The sequence below is a fragment of the Ahaetulla prasina genome, chromosome 3 (genome assembly GCF_028640845.1).
Source record: "Ahaetulla prasina isolate Xishuangbanna chromosome 3, ASM2864084v1, whole genome shotgun sequence".
NCBI classification, from domain to species: domain Eukaryota; kingdom Metazoa; phylum Chordata; class Lepidosauria; order Squamata; family Colubridae; genus Ahaetulla; species Ahaetulla prasina.
The window spans coordinates 189,580,727-189,596,039 of NC_080541.1; the positions used below are offsets into that span (position 1 = coordinate 189,580,727).

The following is a 15,313-nucleotide window of genomic DNA, read 5'->3' on the forward strand; positions in this document are numbered from 1 at the left end:
TTGATTCTCTCTATTCCCTTTATAATGTGGATTCTAATGGAATCAAGCACATGTTTTATAATGCTTCCTTTCCCAGGTGGCCTTTTTAACTGTAGAATGTAAGGAAATGAATTTAGTTTTGTGACGTTTGTGGTTAGATAATATAACAGTAAGATTTTAACAATAAAACATTGTTTTCAATAAGCAAGGATTGTAAATCTAATCAGACTATAGAAAAAAAAAACCTTTTCTGTGTTAAAAGTTCTGCCTGGGTATAAAACACTGCCTACGGAAAGCCATTTGCCTTATCTTTCTCACTCTGGCACATAGCATTTCTTGCTGTTGACTCCTATATTCCAAGTTCTGTCCATTTCTCTTTTCTCTGAACTTCCTAATTTCATTAGAAAAAGTACTGGTGCAAGCAGCGATTTAGACATCAAAGAGATGGACTGGAGGCAAAGGATGACTGCATTGACAAAGGAAGATGCAAACACAGCAGCCAACATCTCATTTTTCTTGATAACATAACACAGCTCCATCTCAGAAGTTATTTGGGATGACAGCACCAGCCTAAACTGAACAGGACATCATTTTCAGGCATTTAGGGCATTTTATAACAAACATTATTGCTGTTTCAGCCAAACTAAGACTGCTTGCAAACATACTGTGGTTCAGTGTACCCTGACAATATGGAAACATTGGGTGAGCTCTAAACCCTGATTAACCATGGATTAATATAGCACTGTAGACTTTTTTTTATCGCTTCACAGTGCTTTACAACCCTCCACAAGCGCTTTACAGAGTCAGCTGTTTACAAAGTCAGCACATATTATGAGAATCCATTGTTGGAGGCTACCCACAATTCAAATATAGCCTTCAGAGGTCTGTCTTGTGATTTTCCATGATTTTCCCTCTCTTGCTGCTTGCCCCCTTACCCTTCTACCACTGTCGCTGTCACCATTATGTTTATAGTGAAGTTGCTAACACCACTGCTCAAACCCTGAGATGTTAGGAGCCATTCTGGCAGTTGCTCTGAGGACTCTATGCTCCAACTAGGGTTCAGAGCAGTTGCCAACACTTGCAGGCCAGTTCTGTTAGTTCTAGAGGACTCTATGGTTCTATGATTAACCATAAAGTTGTCTCAGAGCAATTGCCAGAGTGTTTGATTACACTTGCTAGGACTAAGCATCAATTGACAGCCGCATATTAAGAGTAACAGGTGAGAGATTGCATAATCACCTCTATAACTGTCTGGTTCGGTTCTGCAACCCAACAAGAAAAACACAGACTTCAGAGGATAATTAGAATTGCAGAAAAAATAATTGCTACCAACTTGCCTTCCATTGAGGACCTGTATACTGCACGAATCAAGAAGAGGGCCGTGAAAATATTTGCAGATCCCTCGCATCCTGGACATAAACTGTTTCAACTCCTACCCTCAAAACGACGCTATAGAGCACTGCACACCAGAACAACTAGACACAAAAACAGTTTTTTCCCAAACGCCATCACTCTGCTAAACAAATAATTCCCTCAACACTGTCAGACTATTTACTGAATCTGCACTACTATTAAACGTTTCATAGTTCCCATCACCAATCTCTTTCCACTTATGACTGTATGACTATAACTTGTTGCTGGCAATCCTTATGATTTATATTGATATATTGATCATCAATTGTGTTGTAAATGTTGTACCTTGATGAACGTATCTTTTCTTTTATGTACACTGAGAGCATATGCACCAAGACAAATTCCTTGTGTGTCCAATCACACTTGGCCAATAAAAAAAAAAAATTCTAAAAAATTCTAAATTCTAATCATATGCACACATATGCAAACAAGTGACCACAATTGGGACCAGCAACTCCATTAAGCAAAGTGGTTGCTAAGTTAAACTGCAATTTTGCTTATGATCTTACTTTAGCTTTCCTTTTTTTTCCAGACCTGCAAAGGTTTTAAAAATGAGGATTGGTCACAAAGTTACTTTTTCATCACCATTGTAATTGTATGAGGCAGTCACTAAACAAGGACTACTTGTATTCATAAACCATAAATATATCCTAATACAACCTACGTTAAAAGTACTCCTGGTAAAAAAGCTATCCACACTATCAAAATTGTACCATACCTTAAAAATGCCATCAGGGTTGTTCAATCTTTCCTATCATGTATCTCAATTTAAGTAGACATTTGCAAGGATAGAACACACATAAACCCAAATAATTTGATAATTGTGAATTTATTAGAGCTAATTTCTTAGAATAGTTTATTCAAAAATCTTCGGTATTATTGAATCCCATTGTGCTATTGACATGTAATTGTCCATGCAAGACAGTAAATTCAATTCTTACTTAAAATGACAAAAATCCTGGGGCTGTACTTACTACTTTAGAGTACAAATAGGAACTCTCAAGACTTCAAATTTTTCCACATGGAGAATGAATTTAAGCTCTGTCTTCTCTATTAAGATAATTTATCTCTGTATAATTAAATGCTTATCTGAAATGGTGCAGCCCAGCCACGGTTGACTACTTCAAGACAATGCAAAAAGCACAGAAAGTTGATACATGTATGAATTCGTACAGAAGATGCATTTTAAAATGTAACAATAAGACACGGGTGCCATTGGAGGGCAATAACTTTAGCTTCAGAAAGACTGTTCCGTGTTGCCAGATTTTTTACAACTAGTATCACATAAATAAGATCTATAATAAGGCGGTTCAGTGCTTTAGCTCAGCGGTCCCCAACCTTCCTGGCACCAGGGACTGCTTTCGTGGAAGATAATTGTTCCACGGACCGGGGGTGGGCAGGTGGGGAAGGGATGGTTTCACGTGCAACCTAGATCCCACACATGTGCACACAAAACTTTGCGCGTTTGCGTACCACTTGAGTGACCCAGTTCCTAACAGGCCAGAGGTTGGGGACCCCTGCTTTAGATTACTAGGAATAAAGTTGTTTTAATGTGCATTTGGCCATGCATGTAGCAACTCCAGACCAAGTAAGTCTTTTCTCAACACCATGCTATCATTATGGAGGACAGCCTTGCAATCATAGGAAGACATGGCTGCACTACTAAATTGCCAAGAGATGCTATATGAACACCCCCAAGAATTCCGAAACATGTTTTTCCCTTGGCATGTGAAATGCTGCACATCCCTAACTCTATTCTTTTTTTCCAAACTAGTTAACAAGTTCATACAGCCTTTTGTCTTGTTAAAGCAATACTTCATTCTCATGTTTAGTCTAAAACAGGTAACATATTTATATTCTTTGTATAATTACTTGGGAAAAAATGGTAAATTCATTTAGAACAGACAAAAGTTGAAAACACACAAGCTTCAAATAAGACTGTTATGAAGGACAACCATGTTATTGTGCAGATAGGGTAAGGAACTTTAGACATGCAAATGACACCATCTGATCACAAACATTTCATCCATTGTTACATGAACAGCATATAAGACTTATTTTCCAAAGATTAAAAAAGCTCAAGAAAAAAAACAGATTTCTTGCCAAAAATAGTCCTTGAATCTTTTACCAACATAATATATCCTTTTAAATATTCAGTAAAGAACTGTTATGATCTCCCTTAATATTTCATTCTCACTACGGAGAGTTATATTAACATTACAAAAAAATTTAAAGGAAATTAAATATTTCTTCTTTAATTTGCACCTCTTTCTGATTATCTGGAAGGAAACAACGCAGCTCACTGCAGATGTCTGTTACCAGCACGTATTCTGCTAGTGCATTCTGTAAGTTCTCATATTACATGGCTGTTATATCCCCAGTGATATAATCTGCATTATACTGAAAAAGGCCACAGATCCATATGTTGCTTGATCCTTAAGATAAGGAATATCTATGGAGTTTGCAGGCATCTCATATTTATTTTACAGTGATAATTTATATTCATAATCCTTTAAATATTGTGAAAAATACAGTAACATCTACATGTACACATCCAATGAAAAGTCTTCAAATGATGCTGCATTTTGCTTCTCCTTTTAAAGGTAAAACTTTATAAAGTTCAACAGAAACAGAAGAAATCATTGGTACTGCCTATAGTCTCCAAAGGGAGAGGCTTGAAACTGAGATGAGTCTTCAGAAAGCTGAGGACCTGTAATAAAAAAAATAGCAATTGTTTATCACTCTGCAGTATATTGCTGCCCTGAATATGTTTCCATTAGAGTTAAGGGAGAAAGTTGGAGTTCTTAGGGTATGATTGTACCATACTAACATGCAATTGGGAAGGCACCAACAGTTAAGAAACTACTATCATGTGTTTAGAACTAGAACTGGCAACTCTGAAACTACTACTACACAATTTTTGATGCCTGTTTTGTGAAAGTATTAAAAGTTTGCAGATAATTTTAAGTATCCAAAAATGTTTTATTTTGAATGCTTTCAAATTTATTGCAGTGAAAATAAGTCCCATAATATTTAATGGAACTTTTAAAAGACGTAAAATTGTTTTTCAGTAAGAGAATTAAATATCATATTTACAGCATATGAAACTAAGCAATTGTCTTACCATTTGGAAATTGAGCAGATGCAAATCTTGTTAACAGGATACCTGCTCCTTCAATTAAAGCTAGAAGAATTCCTCCCATAGCTGCAGATCCAACCATGGCAATTGGTCCATCTAATAAGAGATTAAAAAAAGATTTAGAATAATCTTTAAAAATCATTTTATAATAATACATCAGATTAAATGTTATGTTGGAAATGTCAATCATCTAATAATAATAATAATAATTCATACAATTAATAATCATCCAGCTCTCAGCCCTCTTTAATTTTTAAACATTTAAAAACAAAGAACAATACAAAATACAAAAACATCATGAGACAAAAGAATAAAAATAGTAATAAAATAAACCCAGAGGGGACTAGAAAGAAAGAAAGAGATATCAGTTATTCTTTCCAAAGGCCTTGACGAAAATGGGAATATAAAACTAAAAAACAATTAAAAATTAAAGTATAGATTCTTTATAGCAGGCGTGTACAACCTGCAGCCCCAAAGGTCACGTATATCACTCCAAAACTTTAGATACAACTTCCTTCCATCCTTTCAAGAAATTCTAATGTTGTAAAAAATTAAGAATAATAGAATATGCAGGCTTGTTATACAAGCCTGCATTTTAATCATCTGTCAGAAAGTTTTTAAAATGTTCATACGTAGTATCTCTACAATGGTCCTTACTTCTTGAAGCTAAAATGGCCCCTGTTAAAGCACCACTGGAAATAGAATTCCAGGGATCTTCTTTTCCTCTTGCTTTCACCAGGCTGCAGTCGATCATGGAGAAGAGACCACCCCAGATAGCAAAGCTACCTATTTGAATGAAAAATAATTCAAAATTTATAACCAAAGTTTTAGTGGTCATTTTTAAATTTGGATCCTTTCAAAAGAAGCTAGAGAAATTTTTATCTTAAGTTCAAAAAGAAACAAAATCTATGGTTATGAACAAACATATCAAGTATTCAAGAATTCAACACAAAAAGGAAGTATAATTAATGCCAACCAAAGTTCCTTAGGGATATTCCATAAGGTAAGAACATTTGATTAAAATCTGCATCTCCTTAATTTCTCAAAGCAGTTCACTTAATACACAACATACTTCCCCCTCCCCCTTCTTTATTCTTCATTCTGGATTATATGGACAAGACCATGTAGTTTCTGGAAATTGCTTGGCACTTTCCCCCCCAAGGCCGAGAGTAATTGGCTTAAAAACCACCCATGTGGCTTTTGTATTCACGACATGTTTAGAACTCAGGTCTCACCACTCCTGGCCCAGGCCTTAACCTCTAGGCCAAGCTAGTTCTCAGTTCATACATTAAATGACAACAATTTACTCTCTTTTACCCTATTTTAAGATAACTTTTTTGTTCTGTCATTGGAATCGAAAACAGACATATTTTATCACAAATGTATATACACTTGTTGAAAGTATTGATCTATGCTTCTAAATAACTTTATGTCCTTACTTAGATAGGAAAGAAGAAATCTACTCTCTAGCCAGGCAAAAAAAGTTTCTCAAATCTTGAATCTTGAAAGATAACTATCAAGTGTTCTTTTCTCCCTGCTTAGGTAGACAGGGCACTTGAAAGAGGTGGTCTTCCTTCTTCACCTAGGAAGGAAACGCTCAAGTAAAAAATATATTGACAAATGTAATATGAGTGTTAGCTTTTCCTGATTTAAAAGAAAATAGGCTTTTGTTGCCTTCTTTCCATTGTCAAAAGCACAGGGCAGATAGTGGCACAGTTATAGTAGCCCCTTCTTCAGTTATAGTCTATACTAAAGAAAAGTAAAGATCATGTCCATCAAGAAATGTTATTACTTTTCTTTTTAAAACAGAGAAGGAAATAATAATATACAATAATAATTACCTCCCAACTGTGGTGCTCTGGTTTTAATAGCTGTCAAACTACCCCGCAACCGGTAATTTACACCCTGGAAAAGGTAAAAATACACTATTAAGAGTAATACCAAAATTTTTTATTCAATTTACAATCTATAGAGTTTAATCTAGGATCTTGAGACTGATATGCTAAGCTAAAACTACGCTGAGACAGGCAGCAACGGCTGTAAAGAGCACTTCCAAAAATAAAGGTGTTTTTTTTTTTTTTGCTTTGTATTTTTAACCATATCTGACTTTTTGTAAAGTATGTATATTAGACAGGCTACCAATTTGTTTTAGCTACATGTGATCTCGCGCAATTTCAGGCACCCATCCATTTTTGCAGAGCATGGGCGCCTGAAGTCACGCAAGATCTTGGCCCCCAGAACCTTTTGCTCTCAGCATGAAAAGCATTTGCAACTGAACAGTAGGGTGGAAAGGAAAACATCCTGCTCTCCTCTCTCTCAAAGGCAAAGAAACTGCAAAACTGCGGAGAGGAGACAGATCTTTGCAAGGTAGCGTGGTGGATGGATATAAGTTTTATGGGGCCTGTTTTAACTGGTTTTTTTTTTAATTGTATTGTGGTTTTGATTCTTGCTTGCTGCCCAAAGTTGTTTCTGATAGATGAATGGCTATATGTGCTTGATTGTTTAATAAATAAATAAAAAGAAAGATAACATTCTTCATCCCTGGAGGTTTTTAAGAAGTAGTTGAGCAGCTACTTCTCAAGTGTGGGTTAATTGGTTTTCCTGCACACTGCAGAGAGTTGGGTTACATGATACTTGTGGATCCTTCCAAAATTATTGTATTTTTCAGAGTATAAGATGCTCCGGAATATAAGACGCATCTATCTTTTTTGGTGAAAAAAACAAGAAAAAAGAAATCTGTCTCTGCCTCCGAGCAATTTTACCTCATTGCAGCGAACAGCCTGCTTTACTTTCATTTTCATTTTCAGCATAGCTTGTTTAGTACAAAAAGAAAAAAAAAATCTGCTCTCAGCAATTTATCTCCTTGCAGCAAACAAGAGGCCCGCGCAGCAATAGGTAATGGCAATCCCTGCAGCCTGAAATAGCTAAGAGTCAGGAGGCTGATCCAACCCACAATCAACTTGTGCTAATCAGGCTGTGCTGAAGCTGAAATGGGCTGTTTCTTCTTGCTGCTTGCTGCAAGGAGGTAAATTGCTGGGAGGCAGAGGCCAAAAGGTGGGAGTCAATGATGGGTGGGGCTACATTTGGTGTATAAGATGCACCCAAATTTTCACCCCCTTTTAGGGGGAAAAAGGTGTGTCTTATACTCTGAAAAATATGGCATATGATTTTATTATTTCAGAGAAATAGACGTTTTTAAAAATGTGCTTCACACTGTATATATAAATAAATATAACATATAATTTTATAAATTAAAAATATTAAAAAATATTTTCACTGAATTCATTATTTCCAAAACTCTGTATTTAAATACTATAGAAACAATAATCATAAATTTGTCTCTAGAAATTATTTTAACTTACCACTGGGGAATTTCTGAATCCTTTGATGGCTTGAAAGATGCCTCCACCGATGGCTCCCATTGTGAAAGCGCCACCACAATCATCCACTATTCTCCAGGGGCTAAATATATATATATATATATAAAGAGAGAAATCTTGTAACTTGATTACAGCAAACACCTCAGATACTTCAGCTTCAATGTCCATTAGCTTGCTAACAAATGCATATCCCCAAAAAATCAAAACAAAAACCACAGACAAATACAGTATATGATTCAAGGTTATTTTTCATTGTGGACCCTCTACTACAGTCTTCAGTCTAGGTAATAAAACCTTGCAACATTATATGTTGCATAAAAGATCTTGTCAGAAGAAAGAAATCAACACAGAAATCACCTGAAAGGCCTAGGATTGCTGGTAAAAAGAAAAGATGATTGTGCTTTATCAAATAGCATCTATTCTACAGTATTAAAAGACATGTGTGATTGATTGAACTTCTGTACCACACAAATATTTGGACAAGCTCCGAGAGACAATGGAGAATAAGAGAGCTTGGAGTGCTGTGGTCCATGGAGTCGTGAAGAACCGGACAGTACTTAGCGACTGCACAACCTCCACCACACAAAGATGATGCGCTAAAGGAAGAGTGTGGCATCTGCGCTGTAACAGTGCTGAGGGGAGAGCATTGCAACATGCCCTAATAAAGGCCTATTGACATTGTTGGTTTGTCAATGTATGATGATAGGAAACTACCATATATTTCTCCAACTAAATATTCTGGCAATCCCCTGTAATCATTAACAGCGGAGATGGGGCTACTCTTTGCTGTACATGATGCTGAGTTACCATTTACAACACGGGTCTCCAACCTTGATAACCTTAAGACTTGTGGACTTCAACTTTTAGAATTCCTCAGCCAGCTTTGCTCTAGCTTTGCTGGCTGAGGAATTCTGGGCGTTGAAGTCCACAAGTCTTAAAATTACCAAGGTTGGAGACCCCTGATTTACAAGATCCCTGGGCTAGCTGCTGGGGACTGAAGTGATCAAATAGTGCTGCACTGACCGGGTGGGTTAGCTGCTGGGAATTGTACAGTAATTCGGCAGCACCTGAAGACCGCAGCCTCTCCTGCCTCCCGCAGGGGATGGAGTAGAAATTGGGCTGATATTTACAGATGACCTGTTTGCCAAACCGGCCAAGGAGTCGCTCAGGGCACGTCCAGTCTAACAAAGCCGCGCGCAGCCCTGTCATTCCACGTGCCTTCCCTTGGCTAGAAGTCGCTTCTCGGTCAAAGGCCGCCGGGTTCCGGCCGCCCTTAAAAGAGAAGCTGCCTCTTTGGGATCCCTTCGCCCATCCACTTTTAAAGGAGCCGCGCGGGCTGCAAGACGTCCCGCCCAGAGGATACCCCGAAGTCCTTGCCCTCTATGAGGAACGAACAGCTGATTCGCCCAATCCACAGCCCCAAAGTGACCTGCAGGAGAAAGGACAACGGCTCGGGTCCCAAGGCGCCCCCATTAAGGACGGAGCCGGCTGCCGCTCGGGATAAAAAACACAGGCCGGGAGAGGCCAGGGCAACGGCCAAGGCCACGGCCATTGCTTACCAAGGCTCTCGCGCGTATTCCTCCATCTTCGTCCCGGTTTCCACACAGCGGCGTGACGCGCAGAGTCACACGTTTGCCGGCTTGTGAATCAGGCGGCTTTCGGGCCCCGCCGACGCCAGGCGTAGCCATTGGCTGCCAGTCCTGAAGGGGCCGGCTCAAGGAACGAGGCCCGGTTCCGGAGCTGAGCGGCGTCCACGTGTTGCCCTCCGACTGCATCAGGGGGACGACAAGCCGAAGGAAAATTCTGGAGGAAAATTAGTTTGGAATCTCTGTGCTATAAGTCAGGGGTCTCCCACCTTGGCAACTTTAAGCCTGGTGGACTTCAACTCCCAGAATTCCCCAGCCAGCTTTGCTGGCTGGGGGATTCTGGGCGTTGAAGTCCACAAGTCTTAAAATTACCAAGGTTGGAGACCCCTGATTTACAAGATCCCTGGGCTAGCTGCTGGGGACTGAAGTGATCAAATAGTGCTGCACTGACCGGGTGGGTTAGCTGCTGGGAATTGTACAGTAATTCGGCAGCACCTGAAGACCGCAGCCTCTCCTGCCTCCCGCAGGGGATGGAGTAGAAATTGGGCTGATATTTACAGATGACCTGTTTGCCAAACCGGCCAAGGAGTCGCTCAGGGCACGTCCAATCTAACAAAGCCGCGCGCAGCCCTGTCATTCCACGTGCCTTCCCTTGGCTAGAAGTCGCTTCTCGGTCAAAGGCCGCCGGGTTCCGGCCGCCCTTAAAAGAGAAGCCGCCTCTTTGGGATCCCTTCGCCCATCCACTTTTAAAGGAGCCGCGCGGGCTGCAAGACGTCCCGCCCAGAGGATACCCCGAAGTCCTTGCCCTCTATGAGGAACGAACAGCTGATTCGCCCAATCCACAGCCCCAAAGTGACCGGCAGGAGAAAGGACAACGGCTCGGGTCCCAAGGCGCCCCCATTAAGGACGGAGCCGGCTGCCGCTCGGGATAAAAAACACAGGCCGGGAGAGGCCGGGGCAACGGCCAAGGCCACGGCCATTGCTTACCAAGGCTCTCGCGCGTATTCCTCCATCTTCGTCCCGGTTTCCACACAGCGGCGTGACGCGCAGAGTCACACGTTTGCCGGCTTGTGAATCAGGCGGCTTTCGGGCCCCGCCGACGCCAGGCGTAGCCATTGGCTGCCAGTCCTGAAGGGGCCGGCTCAAGGAACGAGGCCCGGTTCCGGAGCTGAGCGGCGTCCACGTGTTGCCCTCCGACTGCATCAGGGGGACGACAAGCCGAAGGAAAATTCTGGAGGAAAATTAGTTTGGAATCTCTGTGCTATAAGTCAGGGGTCTCCCACCTTGGCAACTTTAAGCCTGGTGGACTTCAACTCCCAGAATTCCCCAGCCAGCTTTGCTGGCTGGGGGATTCTGGGAGTTGAAGTCCACCAGGCTTAAAGTTGCCAACGTTGGAGACCCCTGCTATAAATGAGCGCGCGGCGGGGGGAGGCGTTCCCCAAAAGTGGACTTTTCTAGCATCAGGGATACCGTAAGAAAGCAAAATAATAGCTCCCTGTTAAGTGATCTGCGCTGTTCGATTCAGGATACTCGATTCGATGGATACTTTAAATTTTGAAGGCGGACATGCTGAGGTGACAAAAAAAGTCAAGGTCGACTAGTTTTATCGGGAGCTTAAATGACGTCTCGCTACCATTTCCTGACACTCTTGGTTCAGGCGTGAAAGGGTTAAGTTCTTTTTACTGCACAGTACTGTTCATTCATCTGAATGGCCTACGGTTGCTGCTTAAAAAAGAAAAGAAAAGATTATTGTGCTTGGTCAAAATCCATGGTATAAAAGGACATGTGTGATTGATTGAACTTGTGTACCACATGGATAATTGGGCAAACTCCTGGAGACAGTGGAAAATAGGAGAGCCTGGCATACTTTGGTCCTTTGAGTCACAAAGAAATGGACATGACTTAGAGATGGACACTATTTAACAGCTATATAACCTCCAGCACACAGATAAAGATGTTGCACTAAACACTGTGGTATATCTGTGCTGTAACAGTGCAGTGTCTAAAGAAAAGCTTAAGATGGAAAAATTATAAAGCTGCAAATTCTTCCTTCTGCCTCTTTCTGCCCATTGACACACTGTTTCCCCATATCCCTCTGCTGCCTCTGATCCCTGTCTGTTTACACATGTGAATTGGATCAGCCCGAGACTACTAAATAACCCAACTATGGCCATGTTTGCTTTGCTGAGATAGCCTTTTAAGCCCGTCGCAGGAATAATGAAAAACCCTCACTGAAACTTCATCTAGGAAGGAAGAGGCGAGAAATGTACAGTAAAGTAATGACATTTGAAGAGTGGTCTCCGTGTTGGAGAGAGATCCTAGCATCCGGTAATTGGATCTTTTATGACTGAATAGGACTGCCCTTTGCAAGCCAAAATAAGGACTGACCCAGGGAGAACCAGGGAAAGAGCATTCCTGAGCATGGACATGTGTGCAGATTCTTCTCCCTCTGTCACAAAGGCTTTATTTTGGAGATTGATGGGGCATATCAAATGAATCAAGACTATACATTGTAGAAGGAGAGCCAAGTTAGTGTATGGTGGCAAAAAAACTCTTCTGGCAGTGCCTCTTATTAATACATTTCCTTAAGATTTAAATGAGGGTAACGTAGGGAGGAAGGGAAGGGCAATTACTGGTAGTCCTCAACTTACGAACACAATTGAGCCCAAAATTTCTGTTGCTAAGTGAGCCATTTGTTAAGTGAATTTTGCCCCATTTTATGACCTTTCTTGCCACAGTTGTTAAATGAATCCCTGCAGTTAAGTTAATAACATGGTTGTTAAGTGAACTTGGCTTCCCTATTGGCTTTGCTTGTCAGAAGGTCGCAAAAGGGGATCACATGACCTCAGGACACTGCAACTGTTATAAATAAGAATCACTTGTGAAGTGTTTGAATTTTGATCACATGACCATGGGAATGCTGCAGTGGCATTGTAACTTTGATCTCTAAATGAACTGTTGTAAGTCAAGGACCACCTGTAGTTGATTATGCAGGCTATATCTGTGAGACAGATTGCATCTACCTTATTATTTAACAATTTCCCCTCACTCCAATTTAAATCCTACATCAATCAAGCCACTTCATGCATCTGATGTAATGAGCTGCAGCTCAAGACCTATGCCTTTTAATAAAAAATATAGATGGAAATATTGCTACTGGACTCCTGAAGTTTTTATCAGGAAAAGATACAAACTGTATTATCACATTTCCTTCTTGACATTTTTTTTAATTTTTTTTATTTTATTTGTCACAACAGTATATATAAGCATAAGCATGAAAATAACTATATAATATATAAGCATATATATGAGCATAAGTATGTAATAACTAAACTCCTCATGCGTCCTGCAAGGTCATCCCGCACCTCCTGATGAAGGAGGGCGGGTCACCAGGCTGGCGGCGCGGTTATCTGCCGACGCAATGAGGGTGGAGGCATATGGCGCCTCGCCTCCTCATTGCCACTAGGTAGGCAAGAATAAAACAGACAGTACAATATACAAATTTAAAATGCAGTTAAAAACTTATTTTAAAATTGGCCTGAGAAGTAAAATATATAATAAGCTAAAACCCCATTTAAAATTAATTTCTAAGAATTTAAAATTTGTTAAAATCAATTTAAGCCAGCCCCGCGAATAAAAAGATGTGTCTTCAGTTCATGACGGAATGTCCAAGGTCAGGTATTTGGCGAAACCCGGGGAAGTTCGTTCCAGAGTGGGAGCCCCACAGAGAAGGACCTTCCTGGGGCCGCCAGCCGACATTGCTTGGCGGACGGCACCCTGAGAAGTCCCTCTGTGAGAGCGTACGGGTCGGTGGGAGGCATGTGGTAACAGCAGGCGGTCCCGTAAGTACCCAGGCCCTAAGCCATGGAGCGCTTTAAAGGTAGTAACCAACACCTTAAAGTGCACTCGAAAGGCCACAGGTAGCCAGTGCAGTCTGCGCAGGAGCGGTGTTATATGGGAGCTACGCGGAGCTCCTTCTATCACCCGCGCAGCTGCATTCTGGACTAACTGAAGCCTCCGAGTGCACTTCAAGGGGAGCCCCATGTAGAGAGCATTACAATAATCCAAGCGAGAGGTAACGAGCGCATGAGTGACCGTGCACAAGGCATCCCGATCAAGGAAGGGGCGCAACTGCCGAACCAGGCGAACCTGGTGGAAGGCCCCCCTGGAGACGGCCGTCAAATGATCTTCAAACGACAGCCGTTCATCCAGGAGGACACCTAAGTTGCGCACCCTATCCTTTGGGGCCAATAACTCGCCTCCAACAGTCAGCCGCGGCTGCAGCTGACTGAATCGGGGTGCCGGCATCCACAGCCACTCCGTCTTGGAGGGATTAAGCTTGAGCCTGTTTCTCCCCATCCAGACCCGTACGGCTTCCACACACCGGGACAGCACTTCAACAGCTTCATTGGGGTGGCCTGGGGTGGAGAAGTACAGCTGGGTGTCATCAGCGTACAGCTGGTATCTCACCCCAAAGCCACTGATGATCTCACCCAACGGCTTCATATAGATGTTGAACAGAAGGGGCGAGAGAATCGACCCCTGCGGCACCCCACAAGTGAGGTCCCTCGCGGTCGACCTCTGCCCCCCTGTCAACACCGTCTGCGACCGGTCAGAGAGATAGGAGGAGAACCACCGATACACGGTGCCTCCCACTCCCAATCCCCCCAACCGGCGCAGCAGGATACCATGGTCGATGGTATCAAAAGCCGCTGAGAGATCTAATAGGACCAGGGCAGAGGAATAACCCCTGTCCCTGGCCCTCCAGAGATCATCCACCAATGCGACCAAAGCTGTCTCCGTGTTGGAGAGAGATCCTAGCATCCGGTAATTGGATCTTTTATGACTGAATAGGACTGCCCTTTGCATGCCAAAATGAGGACTGACCCAGGGAGAACCAGGGAAAGAGCATTCCTGAGCATGGACATGTGTGCAGATTCTTCTCCCTCTGTCACAAAGGCTTTATTTTGGAGATTGATGGGGCATATCAAATGAATCAAGACTATACATTGTAGAAGGAGAGCCAAGTTAGTGTATGGTGGCAAAAAAACTCTTCTGGCAGTGCCTCTTATTAATACATTTCCTTAAGATTTAAATGAGGGTAACGAGGGAGGAAGGAAGGGCAATTACTGGTAGTCCTCAACTTACGAACACAATTGAGCCCAAAATTTCTGTTGCTAAGTGAGCCATTTGTTAAGTGAACTTGGCTTCCTATTGGCTTTGCTTGTCAGAAGGTCGCAAAGGCACGACACGGTCCAAGGCCGTCATGGAAGCCTGAACTCCCGAGCTGCAGTCGATAGCAAGCCAGCCGATGGCAGTTGAAATCCCCATGACTATAAGTCTGGGGTCTCAACCGCCACAGAGGCAAGTACCTCAACAGCTCGGGCAGGGCTGTGGTCACGCAGCAAGGAGCCAGGTGCGATCAACAAGCCCAACTGATTCCTATGGCCCCACCTCACATAGAGGATTCACAACCGCAATCAGGAACAGTGGCCTCCTCGGTTCTAGATCTTCCTTAATGACAACCGCCACCCCCACCCCTACCTTGGGCCTCGGCTGATGAAATGCTCGGAAACCTGGAGGCACAGCTCAGCAGGGGAACCCCCTCGGACCCAACCAGGTCTCCGTAATGCCCATAAGGTGGACTCCCCTGAATAAGATCGCAAATCAGGGGGCTTTATTAGCCACGGACCGGCATTACATAACATCAACAAGATCCAGGCTCTGAGGATCATGGCCACCTGAGGAACGGGTAGGGACTGAGGGGCCGGAGCACGTGATCGCCGTCAAACATCGAGCACGTGCTCCCAACACTG

General features: G+C 42.3%; 1 protein-coding gene across 1 annotated transcript; it reads right to left on the minus strand.

Moving 5' to 3' along the window:
- Positions 1-2,185: 2,185 nt before the first annotated feature.
- Positions 2,186-9,621, minus strand: TIMM17A (translocase of inner mitochondrial membrane 17A). Its single transcript, XM_058178199.1, has 6 exons — positions 9,471-9,621; positions 7,894-7,993; positions 6,373-6,436; positions 5,189-5,317; positions 4,517-4,627; positions 2,186-4,102 (listed from the first exon to the last, which is right to left on the minus strand). Exons 1-6 carry the CDS (start codon positions 9,494-9,496, stop codon positions 4,032-4,034), a joined length of 501 nt encoding a protein of 166 aa, XP_058034182.1. The 5' UTR covers positions 9,497-9,621; the 3' UTR covers positions 2,186-4,031.
- Positions 9,622-15,313: the final 5,692 nt, after the last annotated feature.